The sequence below is a fragment of the Polistes canadensis genome, unplaced genomic scaffold, assembly GCF_001313835.1.
Source record: "Polistes canadensis isolate GaletaPanama2010 unplaced genomic scaffold, ASM131383v1 scaffold_0, whole genome shotgun sequence".
Taxonomy (NCBI): Eukaryota; Metazoa; Arthropoda; class Insecta; order Hymenoptera; family Vespidae; genus Polistes; species Polistes canadensis.
The window spans coordinates 895,894-914,569 of record NW_014569547.1 but is presented as its reverse complement, the minus strand read 5'-3'; the positions used below and the strand labels follow the sequence as shown (position 1 = coordinate 914,569).

Genomic DNA, 18,676 nt, shown 5'->3' with positions numbered 1-18,676 from the left:
TATTTTATATAAAATATATATATATACATGTATATGTATATAAATTCTCTTTTCATGGCTACGAGAGAATAGTAGAACGAATGATAAGAACAAGTAAATAGAAAGAAAAGAAGGTGATGGAGAAAAAGGAAGAAGAACAGTAAGGAAGGATGCAGTTGAAGAGGTTGAAAAGACGAGAAACGCTGGAGTTCGGGGCTTCAGGGTTGGGATTCGGGGGTTGGGGAAACTGGTGGTAAAGAAAGAGAACAAAGGGACGTTGACTGACAAGACAATGGATCAGCGCGCGCATAATCATTTACTATATATATATATATCTATCTATCTTTCTCGCTCGGTGAGATAAGAATCAATGATTCTTTGAAAGAAATGGATTATTAATCTTAGGATCCAATTTGAAATTTCAAATCACTTTGTTTTTTTTTCTTTTTCTTTTTTTTTTTTTTTTACTCCCCCGTTATGCTTTTGTTTCTCTTTCCTTTCTTTTTTTTTTCTTTTTTTTTTTAATTCTAAACGAAGTTCCTGGTTATAGTTCCTGTGTCAAGATAAACGTCATCGGGGAAGGATCGATGTGTTGGTAGGTTCGTTGGTTGGTGGGGTTGGTTGGTTAATCGTTTGCCTTCCACGTCGATCGCAAAAGGAAGATAGTCCTGCGTTTGGATCGATGTTAGGAGACATTGATACGCTAATATACGGACGCGACATCGCGTGCCGTTTATAATGCATAACCTAGTAGAAAACGCTATTTCGCATGATATCGCCACGACAACGTCTTGCCTCTTAGCTGTATAAATGGGGCCACAATATTCGATGATTACACGCTGCGTCATATGGAAAACGAGAGAGAGAGAGAGAGAGAGAGTCTCCTTCTGTATTGAAAAAGTGTACATCGGAATTTTGAATATTGTTAATATTATTATATTTACGTGTTTTATATCTCATAGATTTATCTGGGAATATGAATTTTGAATGAGGGGAATACCAAGACTGAAGTATTATTTAATGTATACTAATGGGGTTTGTTTTTTATTAAAACGGGATACGGTGTTTGAATTAAATGATAATTAAGTATACATCAGGATGTTTAACATTAATCTTAGATTTAACATGGAATATAATGAATTTTGATAATTTAAGGAAGATTCAAATATTTTATTTTGTGTATGTGTATGTATTTTCTGGTTTAAAATGGTACATGTTGTAATTAAATGATAGAACAAAAGATATTCTATAGATTAAATACCAAAAGCTCTATTTTCAAAAGAGAAAGAGATATTATCTGATTTGTAATAAAGTTTTCCTCTTTAATGCGACCCCTGTCTTCGAGAGTTTCGATTGTTCTTCTTTAACGTAAGACCCAAGTGACCTATCTCAATATGTCCTCGAGAGATAATGGTACTCTCAAGAATTTATATAGACGAGATTATATAGCCGTTCTTAGAAGAATTAGACCGACCTAAAAGATATGTGCCAAAGGCGCATTGGCGCGAGCCAATTTTTTTTTACGATCATTTTATAATATAATATATTATTAACGTTGAAAATGATTCCGTGATTTTTCAAATATGTCCAAACTTGACTTGTCGTATAATTTTGAATTAGAAAAATTAGAAATAATATTCAAGTTCTGTACCGTAATCATGAGAATCAATTTAGATAATTATTTATGTATGTAATCTTAAAATATTTTAAGATAAAAAAAGCAAAGTAATTTAAAATATACATTACAAATATAAAACTGCAACGTGTAACAACAACAACAACAACAATAAGAAGAATAATCAACAAATTAGTGTAAAACAATAAATTACCTTTTGACAAATAATATTTAAGTATAGAAAAATAATAAAAATTAAACTGAATTGACAATTCTCTAGGAGAAGCGTTTGTTAAAGTTTAATAAACAAAAGACTTGGAATAGCTTATTCAGGTATTTTCAAAAGAGATTCACAAGGGATGGACCGTTGATGAGATCGGAGGATCACGATGGCCTGAAGCATCGGGGGTTCTACTCAGTTTAAGAGGAAAAGGGACGAAGAATGAGGAGAGTGGACAAGGGCCGACGGATTCCAAGTCCTCGAAACCATCTCGAGACGACTGCTCGAGCACTCTCCGTTGCCTTCGTTTATCTTTGTCTAACTGTTTGTTCAACCACAAAGACAGACCATTTACTATAACGAGGAAGACGAAAGTTTAAGAGTAGAAAAGCTCTTAGCGCATGCAAAAGGTTACGATGATGACACGACACCGTTCAGCTTACCGCCTAGTTTTGTTTTTTCTAACTTATCTCTATATTTTTTTTATTTATTTCTTTCTTTATCTTTTTCTTTTCCTTTCTATTGTGTTCTTTCTGTCTCTCTTTCGTTGGTATATATATAGTTTTATTTTTTTTCTGATTGCTAGATAAATCGTTCTTGTCTTTTTAACGTTGTATTCGTTAATCCTTTTTTTCTAATTTTTCTTTTTTCTTCTCTACCCTTATTAAAACTAACAAGCAATAGGATTATTTCATTCTTTATTATCATCTTTTCTTTTTCTATCAAATATTATTCATCGATATTTGAAATAACTTCAATAGAATTTGATTTTATAATATGGAAGGGGAAAGATAAAATAAATAAAAATATAATACAAGTATACATCAGGTTAGAGCTTTTAATAATTAATGATAACTATTAGAACTATATAATATATCGGTACGTACTCGATATCAATTTGTGATCCTAATTGCAATTCTTGCCGCAAATTTTAACTCAATTACAATAGACCGATGAGTTTATTTAAACAACAAAAAAACGAATAAAATATTAATTAATACGTGTTCATTTAGTTGACTCAAATTTTGATACAAAATGTCTTGGAAAAATAAAACTACTGATCGGAGTAAATAGAAGTGAAAATAAAACGTAAAAAAAAAAGTTGTCCCTATATATCCACCTACCAACCAACCAACCAACCAACCAGTATTTCTCTTTCGCACGTTCACGAGAAAATCGGTTTTAAAGGTAAAATGTCGAATCTAACTCGATCGCGTGTTCATTCGGTTGAGTTAAACGTTCGCTCGGGGTGCGGGGAGGGGTGGGAAATGTCTTTGGTTGGGAAAAGAGAGAGAGAGAGAGAGAGAGAGAGAGAGAGAGAGAGAGAGAGAGAGAATCGTGTTCCTAACCTCAAAATTGTCTTTTCCCGTTTACCGACATCTCCTAGTGGAATACTAGGGAGTTTCGAACGAATAGGAAAAGCAAAAAGGGTAGCGAGCGTGGGAGGTTGTTGGGGTGGGTGTAAAAGGTGGTGGGAAGGTAACAGACGGGGTAAGGAGGTATTCCGTGGGATGCAATTTATCCTGTCGCATTAGATTCAAAATAATTGATCCCCCGGGCGGCCGGAGAATAGCGAGTCATTACTTCAGGACTGATGGGAACCCCCATCGCGAAACCGGGCCTGAGGAAAATAAAAAACTCACGGAGATCACTTGCTCTCGATGAAAAATTTGACGGGCTAGCCGTACTGGCAAGTAGAGGGGTAAAAAGAGAGAAAAAAAAAAAGACAGAAGAAAAGAAAAACTGTTAGAAAATGGAACAGAAAAGGAAATAAGAAAGTAGAGAAGGATAGAAGAAGAAGAAGAAGAAGAAGAAGAAGAAGAAACCTTCAGATCTCTTCCTTCCGGGAGAATGAGTTTCTCGTAGTTGCAACAGCGGCAAATTTGCTCGAAAGAAAAATATCGTTCGACTTTCATCCCCGTGCTCGTACTCGTCCTACTCCTACTACTCCAACTACTTCTACTCCTATCGTTTCGTTTCGTTTCGTTTCGTTTCGTTCTCTTTTCTTAGACATTCTATTCGTTTTTAGTTGAGATTTCATGATCGGAAGGACAATTCTTTTCTAACCAAATCGTTCGTCTTTTCTTATTATTATTATGCTCTAATAAAAATATACTTTTCATGATATATGATTTATTGGGTGTATTGCTATTTAAATAATAATATATATTATAAAACTCGAAATATATATTTGCATCTAACAATATAAAGAAATAATCCTTAAAAGTTTCTTGAACCCTGAATATAAATTATTCTATGTTAGATTTTCTTTTTCAAGATATTCTTTGCATACAAATTCTGATATTTGATTAACGAAGGATCTACGATATTTGTTGTAGTTTGGTTCGAGGTCAAGAAGAATATTTTTTTAGGTTCCAGGCAGGAAAACCCAAAAGTTTGTTGATACGTAAACATATTTGGATATCGATTATTTCAACTATGGTATACTCATGGTATATATGTTACCGTCAAAGCCGAAACTCTCCAAAAAGTCTTATTTCCAACTTCGTCTGAAGGCTCTTTGCATTCATAGTAATTCCGAGAAATTACTAGCAATGAGTGAATTTTTGTCTTTGACGGCAACATATACATACATACATATATATATAAAAAATTAAATACATACGTATTTCCAAGGAACAGACGTCAGGTCTCAGTAGTAGAAGGAGCGCGCAAAAGCTGAGAATCATCGTCGGACGATCGTTCTTCATGTTTTCCGACGGTAGCAGTGGCCTCGTGAGAGCGTAGAACAACCGACTGAAATAAAGAAACAAAAAAAAAAGAAAACTTAACAAGACGATAACCAGCATCTTAAATTTATGTCGTTACGGGTTTGCCGTTCGTAAAATGTTTTCCTTTCTCGTAGAGTATCGCGTCGAGGGTGAAGAAAGATAAATAAATTAATAAATAAATAAATAAATAAATAAATAAAAGGGAAAAATTGGGAGTCGAAAGCTTAGCGCGTTGTAAAATTAAAGATAAAAATGAGCACGATTCGTTGTCGGTTACTCGTTCTGAGAGAAATACTTGAAGTAATAATACGCAAACGGTCGGAAAACGATTCTCTTTCTATTTTCTCCCTCCCTCCCTCCCTTCCCCGCTTTCCATTTGCCTCACCCGTTCTTTCTTTTACTCTCTCTCTCTCTCTCCTTTCTTGAAATTGTCAAGTTCTCGTAAGGAAAGAATTTTTACGAGAGAGAGACTTATTGTCCTATAAAATATTACGTTCCGGCATAGCAAACTGTTACAGACAATTACCATAATTTTTTAATCGTCCTAAGTACGAGTCTCGACAGTCGTTCACAATATCATCATCATCATCATTATCATCATCATCATCATCATTCCCCCTTTTGTACAATGAAACAAACGATATATTTCGTTCGGCGTAAATTGTTACGACTACTTGAGATCTTTTTTCGTGAGATATAATATTAAGTCTGACTATCTCATTTCGTTTAATTTTACTTTTTCCATCTTATATATATACATATTTTTTTCCTCCTTCCCCTTCTCCCCATGAAAAGAACAAAACTGTATAGTTATATCAATTATAAGGTGAATCAAAATTTGCGTTGTTTCATATAGTGGAATCCTTTTGTCAAAGCTAATAAAATTCAATGTAAATGACATGTTAATTTATAAAAAAAAAAAAAACTTACGAATTTCTCGATTCACAATCCTAATATTATCTCGTTTAATTCTTTTATTATTTTAGATATATATATATATCCTATATATAGGTCAGAGAGGATAGATGTGAATTATTTACATTGTAATAATATAATATAAGATACGAGAGTATATATTCGGATAATCAGTAAAATATTATTTTCCAAAATTCGTATCGCGTATATAAAACAGTTGAAATGGGGTTTGGCGGGGGGTCAGGTGGAGTGGGAAGGGGGACGGGGAGGATTTGAAAACATGGATAATTTTCATAGTGGATAAAATCAACGTAAAATCCAACATCGAGATAGAGAGGCCAGCGATTTCGAGTAGTTGAGAAAATAAAGTAAAAGCCGAGGAGTAGTACCTTAGAGATAGCAGGAAAAGAGTGGGAGTGGGAGAATGGGAGAGAGATAGAGATAGAAATAGTAGAGTTGGATATAGAGGATGGGAAAGAAAGGGTCACGAGGGTGCTATGTTGGCCTAATTGGACGGAGACTCGATTACGAGTAGGTCTTTTCGTGTTTCTTTAGGCGACACACGTAGTATATACTAACACGTAGAACAGAGTATACGAACTATCGAAGGCTGACCCCCGGTCCTCCGGTTTCTTTGCCAAGAAAAAGGGACGTTCCCGACGTGGTAGTTTTGCACTTAAGTCGATTAAGCTCTTTTTAAAATCCCCCACCATTTTTGCTTTGGCATACTCTCCTCCCTCGAGTAAGAGAAAATAGGGTGGGATGGTTACGCCTTTTCATTGGTAGAAAACGTGTCGTTCATTTACTAGTTATTTCTTTACTAGTTACTATTTATTATACTATGCTAAACAGAAATTTAGTTCTACATAAGTGGAGAATCATCTCTTTGATTGTACGATGCACACACACAATTATCTTTTTTTTTTTATTTTACAACACGGGTAATGTTAATTTATAAGATATTACCGATTGTTAACATATTATGTTCGCGATTGGGATTATGTAAATTTTTGATTTTAATTATAATATCATCGCGACTAAATACGATGCAACCCTGTATTCATCGTCATATATAAATATGCACATATTACGAGTTTGCTGAAATTTTGAAATATACCCTTTTTTTTTATTTTTTTTTATTTTTGGTATGTCAGATAATAAAAATAAAAAAAACCAATCCGACTCTTTCTCTCTTTCTCTGTCTCGTCGGGAGAGAATATTTGAATTTTATTCATTGGGCAGGTTTTATAAAAAAATGCTCTTAATTATCGTAGCTTAATATATATATATATAATATACTTGTTTATTCGGAAGAGAAGAATATTTCATCGAACGAAAAAGCATTTTAATTAAACATTTTAACTTTGAACAATTCCCAACGTCTGTTCCATTTAATTGTCGAGAGGAAAGACATAATAAGAAATAAAAAAAAAAGAAAGGGAAAAAATATATTTTCGACTAAGAGACAACAACACAGAATCGATCAATATTTTTATATATTCATTCGCGAGATAATATTCTTCTTTTTTTTTTTTCAACCAATAACCTATATATTGTTTTAAATAAATACAATATAATTTTTACTCTTAGGTGTTTAAAATAAAATTTAGATATATAACAAAATCACAAATAATTTATAATAGTAATTATTTGACACACAAGATACGAGTGTACGATTTTAAGTACTTAACAAAATAATGAACGGGTGGTAACTATGATACTGGTGGATTCGAAATCTAGTCGCTACTAGAAGAATTAGCTTGATCATGATTACGTATTCCCGATCAATCGAGCCTAGCTCCAAATCGGTCCATAACCATCCATTACCGTCTGCCTATGGTTTCTGTGATTAATGATCCATTCCAAAGTCCGGTAAACGCACTCGCGAATCTCCATACACACCACGAGAATGTACCTTTAATGCATTTCAATAAAACGCCGATAAACGATCCGTCTCTCGGTACTCTGTTTATCTAATGTTGCTAGCATTTCGATGATAATGATCAAAAGATATTAAAACGCTTCCTCCCCCTCCCACCCTTCCTTTTCTTTCTCTCTCTCTCTCTCTCTCCCTCTCTCTCTTCTCATTTCTCGTTTTCGATAATAATAATAATAATAATAATTAGTAATAACAATGACGGTAACAATAATAGTAATAATAATAATAATCATCATATCATTACCCATCGATATTATTATTATTATTATTATTATTATTATTATTATTACATATACCAGGATAAGAAATTTGATAAAATTAACACTATTAATTTAAATTACGGGATTCGTTTGGTAATTCAATTTGACATCGGTGATTTTTGTTACGGTAATCTGTCAATTTTGTCCCTTTTTTTTGTTTTTTTTTTCTGTGTGTGTGTCTTCTTCTATCTTTTGTTTTTACTTCGATAGATAATTGAATTTTTCTGTCGAACTGTAGATGATCGAAAAACGGGATGCTCACGGTAAACCGCAACACACTGTCGAATAGCATCGTTCTGAGTTATCCTCTCTGTTATCTATCTATCTTTCTATCTCGTTTCTCTTGCCGATATTTAACCCGGTGCAGAGACCACGAAAGAAATGGAAATGTAGTTTGCGTGCAACGTGAAAAAACGAGAAAAGAAGAAGAAGAAGAAGAAAAAGAAGGAGTTCAATGATACGTGAAAACGCGTTACGTGTTACGAGTAATTCGTAATCGAGGGAAAATGAATTTTCTTTCGATTAAATTTATTCGTTAGTTCATTTAAAGATTTATGTATATCATAAAATAACAAGAGATCTTATTTCGCGAATTTAATTTAATGTAATTTAATTTTAGTTGATATTAGAACGTGAAATTCTATGCAAAGATATTTTCGAGAGTTAGAGTCACTGTTAATTATAAATTATATATTTGTATTTGTTTTATATATATATATATATATATAAGAAATTTTACAAACTTCGCGCGTTAGAAAATAAAAATGACGATATTTGATGTTCGTATGTATACAAAAAATTTATACAAAAAATTTGTTCCTCGTGGTAAATTAATTTGATGTAAAAACAACAAGTAAGTATAAGAAGGACAAATAAAAAGGAAGGTCCCGCCCCTCCCCCCTCTTTTTCGGAGTAATAAATTATAAAAAAATCATTTACCATCTTATTAGAGGAAGGTAAATTGCTTTTTGAGTATTACCTACATCCTGTCGATATCAGTTGAGCTCGTTAATTTCTGCGGCCACATTTTCGCGTAAACGTGTATGAGTTTCGATTTCGCGGTTGGAAGCAGCTTTTCGTGATCGAGGAAAAGCGCAAAAGCTCGACGTGAGAGTATAGGGAGAGAGAGAGAGAGAGAAAGAGAGAGAGAGAGAGAGGAAAAGGGTCGCTTAAGAAGACGGCCGAACGTTCTTTTCATCTTTCTTTTCATCATTTCATCTTTTCATCATTTAATACCTTTTTACAGGTTGTAGGTTACTTCCTGAAAGTAAGCGTTCATACGTTCTTCGATATAAATTCACGTAGTCACACTGCGATGATTGTCAGTATTTTATATTACGAATTTACGTTGCTTTGAAAATTCGTTCGTTCATAAATAATATTGCTAATCGTAAAATACAAATTTCCAATATGTGCATTTAATTTTACTTACCGTTTCTCTGCTCTCTTTGTATTTTTTTTTTTTCTCGAGATACAAATATTCGATTTCGTCAAATATCACATTTTCCTTTTACGATTTAATTAAGAATTTTTCTATTATAGAGACATCGACGGAGTTCTATTTCTTTTTTATATTTTTCCATAAATATAATATAACGATATGATATAGTAAATTTTATCGTTCGAATAAATAGCCATTTCGAATATAATTATTGAATCTTAAATATGTTCATATTTCCATAAAATTTATATATATATATATAAATTTGTGTTGTTATGTTCAATAATTTATAATAAACACATATTATATATATGACGATTATTTATAATAAACACATATATATATATATGAGGATTATTTTAATGTAATACTTATTATTTTCCAATCGGTTAATACAGGTATATTTATCGTGAATGAATTAATAAAATATCAAGGGGGAATATAGCTACGCTAATCGCGTTAAAAGGTATTGTCGAATCTGCGGTGAAAACGATGGAAACAAATATCATTCTCATCGAAATACCACACATGTCAATTTCGTTCTATCGAATATGCGATTACGGGATGAGATCAATGATCCTATATATATATATACATATTACAAAGTATTCTGTTATTTACGTATACAGGTTTTACAATATTATTCGACGAAATTTGATTATTGTTTTCTTCTTATTTCTTGTATAAACATTTATGCGTAAAAGTTTTATGAATAATTTAGTTAATTAAATTTACTGACCCAGGGGGTTGGGGCTTCCCATTTTCTAGACAATTGTCATAATCATTAAAACATTTTTAGAAAGCTTCAATCACCTTTTCTATTTTAATAAAATACCTATTTCATTAAAATGAAGATGTTCACTTACGTACTCATCGATTTTGGAACATCTTAACATCTCAAATCTTCTTTCAAACATTTTTACCTTTTTTAAATTTAGAAGGTATATAGGACACTTAAGGGTGTTCCTCTTCTAATTCTCCTTGGTTTTTAATTTTGAGTGTCCTGGTTGCTTGAAATTTCCACGAGCAGCCCACTCGACCGTTACTAACCTTGTCTTGAAGCTTTTAATTTTTCTATAATTCATTTTCCTCGTATAGTGATGCACAATTTTTAAGTGTTTAATGATAATAACCTTTTAGTCCTTCATTCTGGACGACCTCCCTATTTTTAGGTTTTCTATAAAAAAAAAAAAAGTAATTTGCCCATATTTTCGGGCAACTGTTTTTAACCAGTTGAGCTATCTAGGGCTTTCTTTTTATTAACTATTCAACGAATGCCTCTATTTATCTGAAATGATGTTCGTTCTAACACACACACACATATATGTATCATATATATGAAGAGATTTTCATACAAAGTTAGAGAATTTCAATGTACAGTACATACGTTTGAAAATTCGTCATGGATATCGCCATGGAATGAAAAATTTTTCTTTTTCGTTTTTTTTTTTGTTTTTTTTTGAAATCCGGAACGCGATGAAATGTTTTAAACGAAATGATAAATGTATTCTCTGGAGAACAACGTGTTGTGACAAAAAATGAAAATGACAATGAGCTTTTTGTCGAGAGAAAAAAAAAAAATTCTCCGCTATCCCAAGTGTAACGACGACGAGAAGTAAAATGCCAGAATTTATCTTTCGTATTGTTGTTTTGTTTTTTATTTATACATATTTTTTTTTTCTCCTTTTTTTTTTTTTTATTTATCTAAAAACCGATTGTTGTCGCGATGTCTTTTGTCTTCTTTTCTCTCTCTCTCTCTCTCTCTCTCTCTCTCTCTCTCTTTCTTTTTATCTTTCTATTTGTTTTTTAAATGATTATAAAATACGTAGAATATTTTGTTACGTTTATTCGACGTTTACGTACATTTAAATAATAGTTTTACCAATTAAAAAATTTATTGACACGGAGTTTTTTTAATTTTACATTGTATAAACGAAACAATCAAACACAAAACAGGTTTTGCGTTTAATTATTAATTAAAAGCTATTAACGGTATTTAATTACTTTTCAACACGTAATAATATTGTATTGTACGAGTATATTCAAAAAAAAATAATGTTACAAATTAACGTGATTCCATTTAGGTAGTTATTTATTAAACTAATTGAGATGTATAAAATTTGACAAAGGAAGAAGGAGCACAGGTAGAACGATAATGATATACATGGTGCATGCATTGGTTGGTATGCCATAGCTAGCGTACGCGTTTTACACTTTAAACGGATTTTATGCAATTTCTCGTCGAATTCGTTCGTATCGTTACAACATTTTTCCCCGTGAGAATTTTCGCTCGAACGAAGACGGTTATCGATTTCTTCTACAGGCACATTATCTATGCATAGCATTTATATCACACCTATACGAACTTATACACATAGAAATAACGTGTACACAAATGTAACCGTGACACACGCACAAGTATACGTATTATATGTGTATGTATACGTGCGAGCACGCGTTTATTTTTATTTTCTTGCACGAATATAGATACGAGAGAATGTATAGATATGTGTGTGTGTGTGAAAGAGAAAGGGTGGGTTGCTTTTTTTTTTTTTTTTTAAACTTGTATACTTGCAAAAACGTGGCGTGGTAGTACCTTGTTTATCGTGCAACGAATCGCTCTATTATCCTATTGTATCATTAAAGGGATATCGTTCGTTTATCTTCAGCTTCGTTATTACCTTCGACGAAAATTCCTGGTTGTTCTTACCTGCCAAACGAAATCGTTTATCCTCTGCATAAATTTATATACACATATATACAATATCTATATATTAATATACCTTCAACCTTATTTAATTATTAAAACATCTATTTGTGTTCACTCGTCGCGAAAATGATTACTATTTATTGCACATTGTATCAAAATAGAAATATATAGATTTTTGTTAAACTCATGTTAACGATAATTATAAATAAGAAATATATATCATATCAATTTCAAAATTAAATCCTACGGAAAATAATAGAAAAATTTTGAATAATCATCGATACTTATATCTATTTAAATAGTCAGTGTTTGACGGATTTGATTTCAACGTGTTTCATAGAGAGGGGAGAAAAAAAAACAGAACATTTCACCCTCTCACACAAACACACACATTCATTTTATTTCGTTATCAACGAATAATAATCAGTCACCCAACGTTCACTTATTAACCATCGCGTCGTCGCTACAATCTATCCTATTATCATCATCAGTTATTTCTCCTTCAGTAGTATTCTAATAACTCAACGTTCCTTCCTTCCTACCTTCCTTCCTTCTTTTTTTTTTTTTCATATTTTTTTATCATTCTTTTTTTTTTTTGTCACCGGTGTGAATGCATTCGACGCCATTGTGATGGCGTCACGAAATCCCTATCATAACCCCGAAGAGTGATGCGAACGAACGAATAACCAAACGAGTTAGCTAGCTAGCTAGCTAGATATCTACCTACCCTACTACCTAGCTACCTAGTACACCTAGACCAGTGATATCCAGCTGAAATCGGTGAGCGATGCGAAATCGTGTCCCATCGTACATTTAACGATACGTTCGACGCGTCATGCAGCTGCCGGTTTGCCATTTGCAGGAAGTAGAGCGAATACGTTAACGTTCGGCTGCGGCTGGCTAGGCTAGGCTAGGCTAGGATAGGCTAGGATAGGCTAGGATAGGCTAGGATAGGATAGGATAGGATAGGATAGGATAGGCTGGTTGGTTGGTTGGTTGGTTTGTGACAGGGCAGAATTTCGCGTGGTATTCTACGCGTAGTAGATAGATGCACAGATAAAAAGAGACACACACACATATGTACATATATATATATATATATATATATATATATATATAGAGACAGGAGGGGGGAGGGGAGACGGAACGAGAGAATGAGAAAATGAAACAGAGTGAGATGGAAAACAGCCTACGGCGGCCATTACGGTGATAAGATATCAGAAACGCTTTACCGTCCGTATTCTTTTGGGTTCTCTCTTTATATTTCTTCTAGCCCATCCCCTTCCCCCTTACCCCAATATACTACTCAAACTACCTCCACCCCCAAAGCCCATTCTAAGTTTTCTTCTGTTAGCTAGTTTGTGCTTGTCGTTCTTCTTTACTGCGATACAACGGACGGATTTTCTTTGGTATATGCTAAGATGGGGATTGGGGGGTGGGAAGGGAAGGGGGTGTATTGAATGGAAGTGTTTCTCAAAGAATTTCAACTCTTGGATACCTTGGAAAGTAGATGTGCTTCTACAGTAGTAGGGTAAAGGAAAATAATAAGGTCCTTGTGGGTAGGAACATTGTGCAAATGATATTAGAATTCTTTTTTTTTTTTTAATATATTTTTCTTTACTTTTTTTTATATATATATATATATATTTATTTTATCACGACACACAGGTGGAAGTTTCGTTTGAAATTATTTTTAATATTACGTATGATGATATATCATAGATTTATCTGATCGATCCGAGGGATTAATAGTAAACACGTTAGTAATATACATATTGCTATAGATATATCTATGTGTAATTATTTTATATATTATTTTTTTCTAATTTTTCTATTTTTTTTTTTCTTTTTTTGTAATTTACTCGTGATACCATTGTGTTATAGTCAAGGGAGATAGAAAATTCAGTTGGGAAGAATTGAAATTGTCCTTGGTTGGAGTTAAAACGTGATATGAACCTCGAACGTAGAATAAACGTTGGCAAATATTGAGATTAGGTTGAAAAGAGAGAATTTGTGTGTATATATATGTGTGTGTGTGTGTGTGTGTATGTGTGCGTCTATTGGATAAAAGAGAATATATTTTGTAGTGGTATTTTCGTTTTTCTTTTACAGAACAAGAAACGTTTAGTAAAATGTCGGGTATGGAAGATCGAGCTGCAAAAAGAAAAAGAAAAAAAAGAAAAAGAAAAAGAAAAAGAGAAAGAGGAGTGATACGATAAGAAAAAGTGGTAGAGAATAAGAGGTAACAATGTTGGTAAAATGTGCCGCGTTTCTCATATCTTATCATAACGAGCGTTCGTAGGTAGAGAAAATTTGCTCCCTCTTGAAATGGTCCTGGACGATGCTTCCTCCTTGTCGAAACGATTTACGTAACTTGCAGCCATTTTAGATCTTACTCTTTACCACCCGATTGTTTTTTCCCTTTATTTTTCTATTTTTTCCTTATCCCATTTATTTAGTTTTCTTTTTTTTTTTCCTTTTTGACTTTTTTTACCCTCCCTTATTGTTAGACGAATAAATAGAAGAAAATTCGAAAAATTTCGGTTTATTTAATGAGATAAATATTTGATATTTCTTATGGGGATTCGCGTAAGTTTCAATCCTTATGATGTATATTTATTAGAAATTACGAATTCCAATCGTATCGAGAAAGTTTTTAGGATTTGGATTGGTATCGAGCACGTGAACATATATCTGTTACTTTTAATTTCGTTATAGGATAATAAAATATTAAAGATAACAATTTGTACGTCTTTGATTATTATTATTAATAAGAGTTTAAATTAACAAATAAAATTTATAAATGTTTGATACTCTTAATGTATATCATTCGTTGACAAATTTTCTAATCCCGACTTGACCCATTTCGATCGAAACTTCAATTGGCTTTGGCTTTATCCAACCTTTAAGCTTTGATACTCCCTAATTTTCGTTCTCCTACAAACCCCTTTTGTAAATACGTATTCAACTATCTATTTTATTTCTTCCATTGGATTCGAAAGTTTTTTTCAGTTAAAATATCTTCAAATTTCTTTTCACGATTTTAAATAATACATTTCGAAATAGGAGAAAAAATGCAACTTATGAAAGAACAAAATTATGCAAAAGTTTTCTAGTTGAGTGAAAACGTTCGATAAAATGTTACTTAAGCTATCTCAAGAGAAACAGAGAGAGAGAGAGAGAGAGAGAGAGAGAGAGAGAGAGAGAGAGAGAGAGCATTCTATTTTTGGTTGTAAAGATTGCATCTGAATTGGAAGTAGTCGCTCACTGTCAGAATTTCTGTCGAGGCAATTACTTTTAAACATGGTAGTTTAACATCGAACGCTAGTTCACGTGCACAAGTATTTTCGTTCTTTACTGTTATATATTGGATTTTTAATTTTTTTCCCCGCTCCCACCCCCCTTTTTCTATTATTTATTTGATTTTTTTTTTTTTTATTTCTTACGATAATAATCGAATCTTTTAAAAGAAAAGTTTGAAAATTGTAGAATAGACGTTGTGGATGAAAGAAACCTCTTCCCTCACCTCAAAAAAAAAGGTCGAACAATTAAGTTAACCCCCGTTATCGAATTTAGTTTTATGACGAAGATTAATTTATCTTTTCGAAAAGTATGCACATATATATATATATATATATATATATATATTTTTTTTTTGAAACAGTATAGAAGATTGAAAGGAGTGGAAAGGTAAACTATGAAAGGTATAGGGTTCGGAGTTAAAGTTATAAAAAGGGATGGGGGGATAAGGGAATAAGGGGGATGGGTGGTGACGAAAGGATGGCGGAAAGTTAATCGCAAGACCTAATAATCCGCGACCGTCTACTACTCATTTAGCGATAAGATTATGCCGACAAACTAGACGTTCCGGCTCGTTGGAGAATTCCTTGAAGAAGGTACGCGGGGGTTTTCTCCACTGATTGGATATAAGATCTAGTTTTAAACGGTGGAAGAGGAGAGGAGAGGTGGAGGAGGAGGAGGAGGAGGAAGAAGAAGAAGAAGATTATCGTTTAGCGTGTACCTATATGTAGGCCAACAGTATTAATAGGAGAAAATAGAAGTTTACGTGGATGAGGTTGTACTTAAGTTTAACGTTTGATACTCGATCTTTACTACGGGGGAGGAAGGGATGGGAGGGGAGTCAGAAATGAAATTAATTATTTTCTTAAACGTTCATGGAGGGGTCGGGTGGTTTCTTCATTGATCTCTCTCGATCAGTTTTTCTTTTATATTTTTATTCCAAATAAATGTTGATTTAAATTTAAACACGCGTATAGATTTATTTTTTTCTCATCTTCTTCTTCTTCTTTTCATTTTTATTTAGTTTACTTTATATAGATTCGCGATCAGATCGACGAATTTTTTTTTTATTTCTCTCGTAATCGGGATAGAATTTTTTGACAAGACGTTTTGATGAAATAATATATAATATATTATGGATATATAAATTTATATAAATGAAATAATATTTTAAAGAGTGTATTTCAGAGAGTTTGTGCATATCATATATTTTCTTTCTACTATACTTACACATTAGATGCATTCTCCAGTTACATCTAACACGAATGCAACTAGAAACCTTATACTTGTACGAGAACCTTTTCTTAACCAACTACTATGATTTTTTTACAAGCGTCGTGTGGTTTGAGTATCAAGTTTTGCTCGTAGATTTAAAGAAAAAAAAAATAGAAAAGTAGACGATTAGAGAGAGAGAGAGAGAGAGAATGTTTTTGCGAGATGATTGAAATGTTTTTTGTCTTTCCATATATTTAAATAAAACAATATATATATATATATATACGTTTGAAATATTTTAAGATCTCGGAGATTATTCGAGCGTATTTAAATCTTCGAGAAATTTAAAACTTCGACGATGAGGGGTAGGAAATAATTCTCTTCACAGTTTCGTTATAAGATTACGAAAACTTTCTTTTGTCTTCTTTCCCTTCTTTTTTTTTTTTTTTGAGGTGGATGTTTTTTTCTTCTTCTTCTTCTTCTTCTTAATACCAGTTCGCAATAACAGTTTTCCAGTAAGTATCATCAAAGGATCATTCGAGGATAGGTATGTACATATTTCTCACAAAGTTATCCACGAATATTATTCCTATTATATTTTTTTTTTTTACAACCACTACTACTACTACTATTACACTTGAACGTAGAAATACTTGGATACATTTTCTCTTTGAAAAGATCATAATAGAATAATAGTATGATCTTTGATAAGATATAGAAAGAGAACAAGATATTGAACGTGAAATAAAAAGAGAACTAAAGAAAAAGAAAAAGGGTAGATGGTGGTATCAATGATGGTGGTGGTGTGGCCAAAACTTGCCAGAGACGGGGGGAGGGGAGAATAAGGGATGAGAAAAATATAGTAGAGTAAGAGAAAATAGAAAAGGAAGGGAATATGGGGTTTGGTTGTGGTGTTGTTGGGAATGGAAGTAGTTGAGGTGGTGAGGAAGAGTAGGAAGAAAAGGAGGAGGTGGTGGAGGTGGTTCTATACCTAACAGAGAAGGGGGTAGAGAAACGAGAACGCGATTCCACGCAATGCATTTCGGTCAGAAGCGGCTTTTGAAATACTGACGCGCATCGTCGGTTCTCTTTGGGTGCATTCCTCGAGTGGCATTATCGTCGCTGTAGTTACGAGTACATATCATGGCGTGGCGTGGTTGGTTGGTGCTTTCCCTAGTTGCAGCTTCCACAGTTTCGACGTTTTTTTCCTGACGTTTCATTCGCGCCAAGTGGGCATCGTTGGATGGAATATAACGCATACTATTTTTTGCACGTACTACCTGCTTCTTTTTTAAGGACCACTCTCGGTGCTAAAAGTCCACTGCTTTACTCCTCATCCCCACCTCCTCCCCTACTACTCCCACACCACCATTGTGTTACTTACTAGTCAAGAAGACGAATCAAGATTTTTTTCCTTCTTTCCCTTCAAACTTAAGGTTGCTCCCCCTTTTTCTTTTCTTTTTATTTATATTTATGTATTTTTTGTTCCTTCTTCCTCTAACAATAGGCTAGCGATTTTTCTCTATCGCATTATCATCATCGTTTCATCCATTTTGATATATAATACAAACGAGCAGACTAGTGTTATCTATCATTCGATTGCTTATTTTTCCCTTTTTTTTTACTTTCTACTTTTCATTCGATCCTTAAATTTTAATCCGTTTTTTGCCAATTTATTGTATTTTTATTTTTCTTGATCAATTATAAAAATGAGTAGTTTTGATCGTCGTACGTTGTATAGGATTATTAATGTTCGATTTTATCTGAAATTTGTTGTTTCTTTTATCGAGACGACGGTATTTCATTCGTGTTCGAATGAAATACGATAATAAATGTGTGTTAAATGTGTTAGTCGGATAAGCAAATAGTATTATTTAAATTATTTCGTTCGCGTAAAAATTGTCTATACTGTCGTATCTTTTTTTTTCTTTTTTTCGTAACGAATCTCGCAGATGAGTAATAAAGAGGACGGGAAACGCATCTATGGTGTGATTATTATGACGATGCCATGAGGAAAGAGAGAGAGAAAGAGAGAGAGAGAGAGAGAGAGAGAGAGAGAGAGAGAGAGAGGACGTTAACATCGGCCGTTTATCGTTTATCCAAGATTATTTCTGTTCGATCGAGCATAGAGCTTTCGACCAGCTCAGCTCAGCTGGCAGCCTTGTTATTCGCCTCTACGCACATCCCCGTTATGGTAAATAATCTATAAGAAAAAATAATAAATGTTACACGGCTGTAGCAGCATCATCTTCTTAAGAGCTCTTCTCTCTGCATCATTTGTATATATTTTAAAAATGACGTTAATTCTTATTTAAAAATTTCGATGCTAAATATATATTTCGTTTATGGT

The 18,676-nt window shown here is 33.0% G+C and overlaps 1 protein-coding gene across 1 annotated transcript in view; it reads right to left on the bottom strand.

Moving 5' to 3' along the window:
• Positions 1-18,676, bottom strand: part of LOC106790650 (discoidin domain-containing receptor 2-like) — a 67,859-nt gene that overhangs the window by 26,913 nt on the left and 22,270 nt on the right. The window contains exon 2 of the mRNA XM_014755748.1: positions 4,441-4,571. Within this exon, the coding sequence (XP_014611234.1) occupies positions 4,441-4,525 (85 nt within the window). The 5' untranslated portion in view covers positions 4,526-4,571. The remainder of the gene's footprint in view (positions 1-4,440; positions 4,572-18,676) is intronic.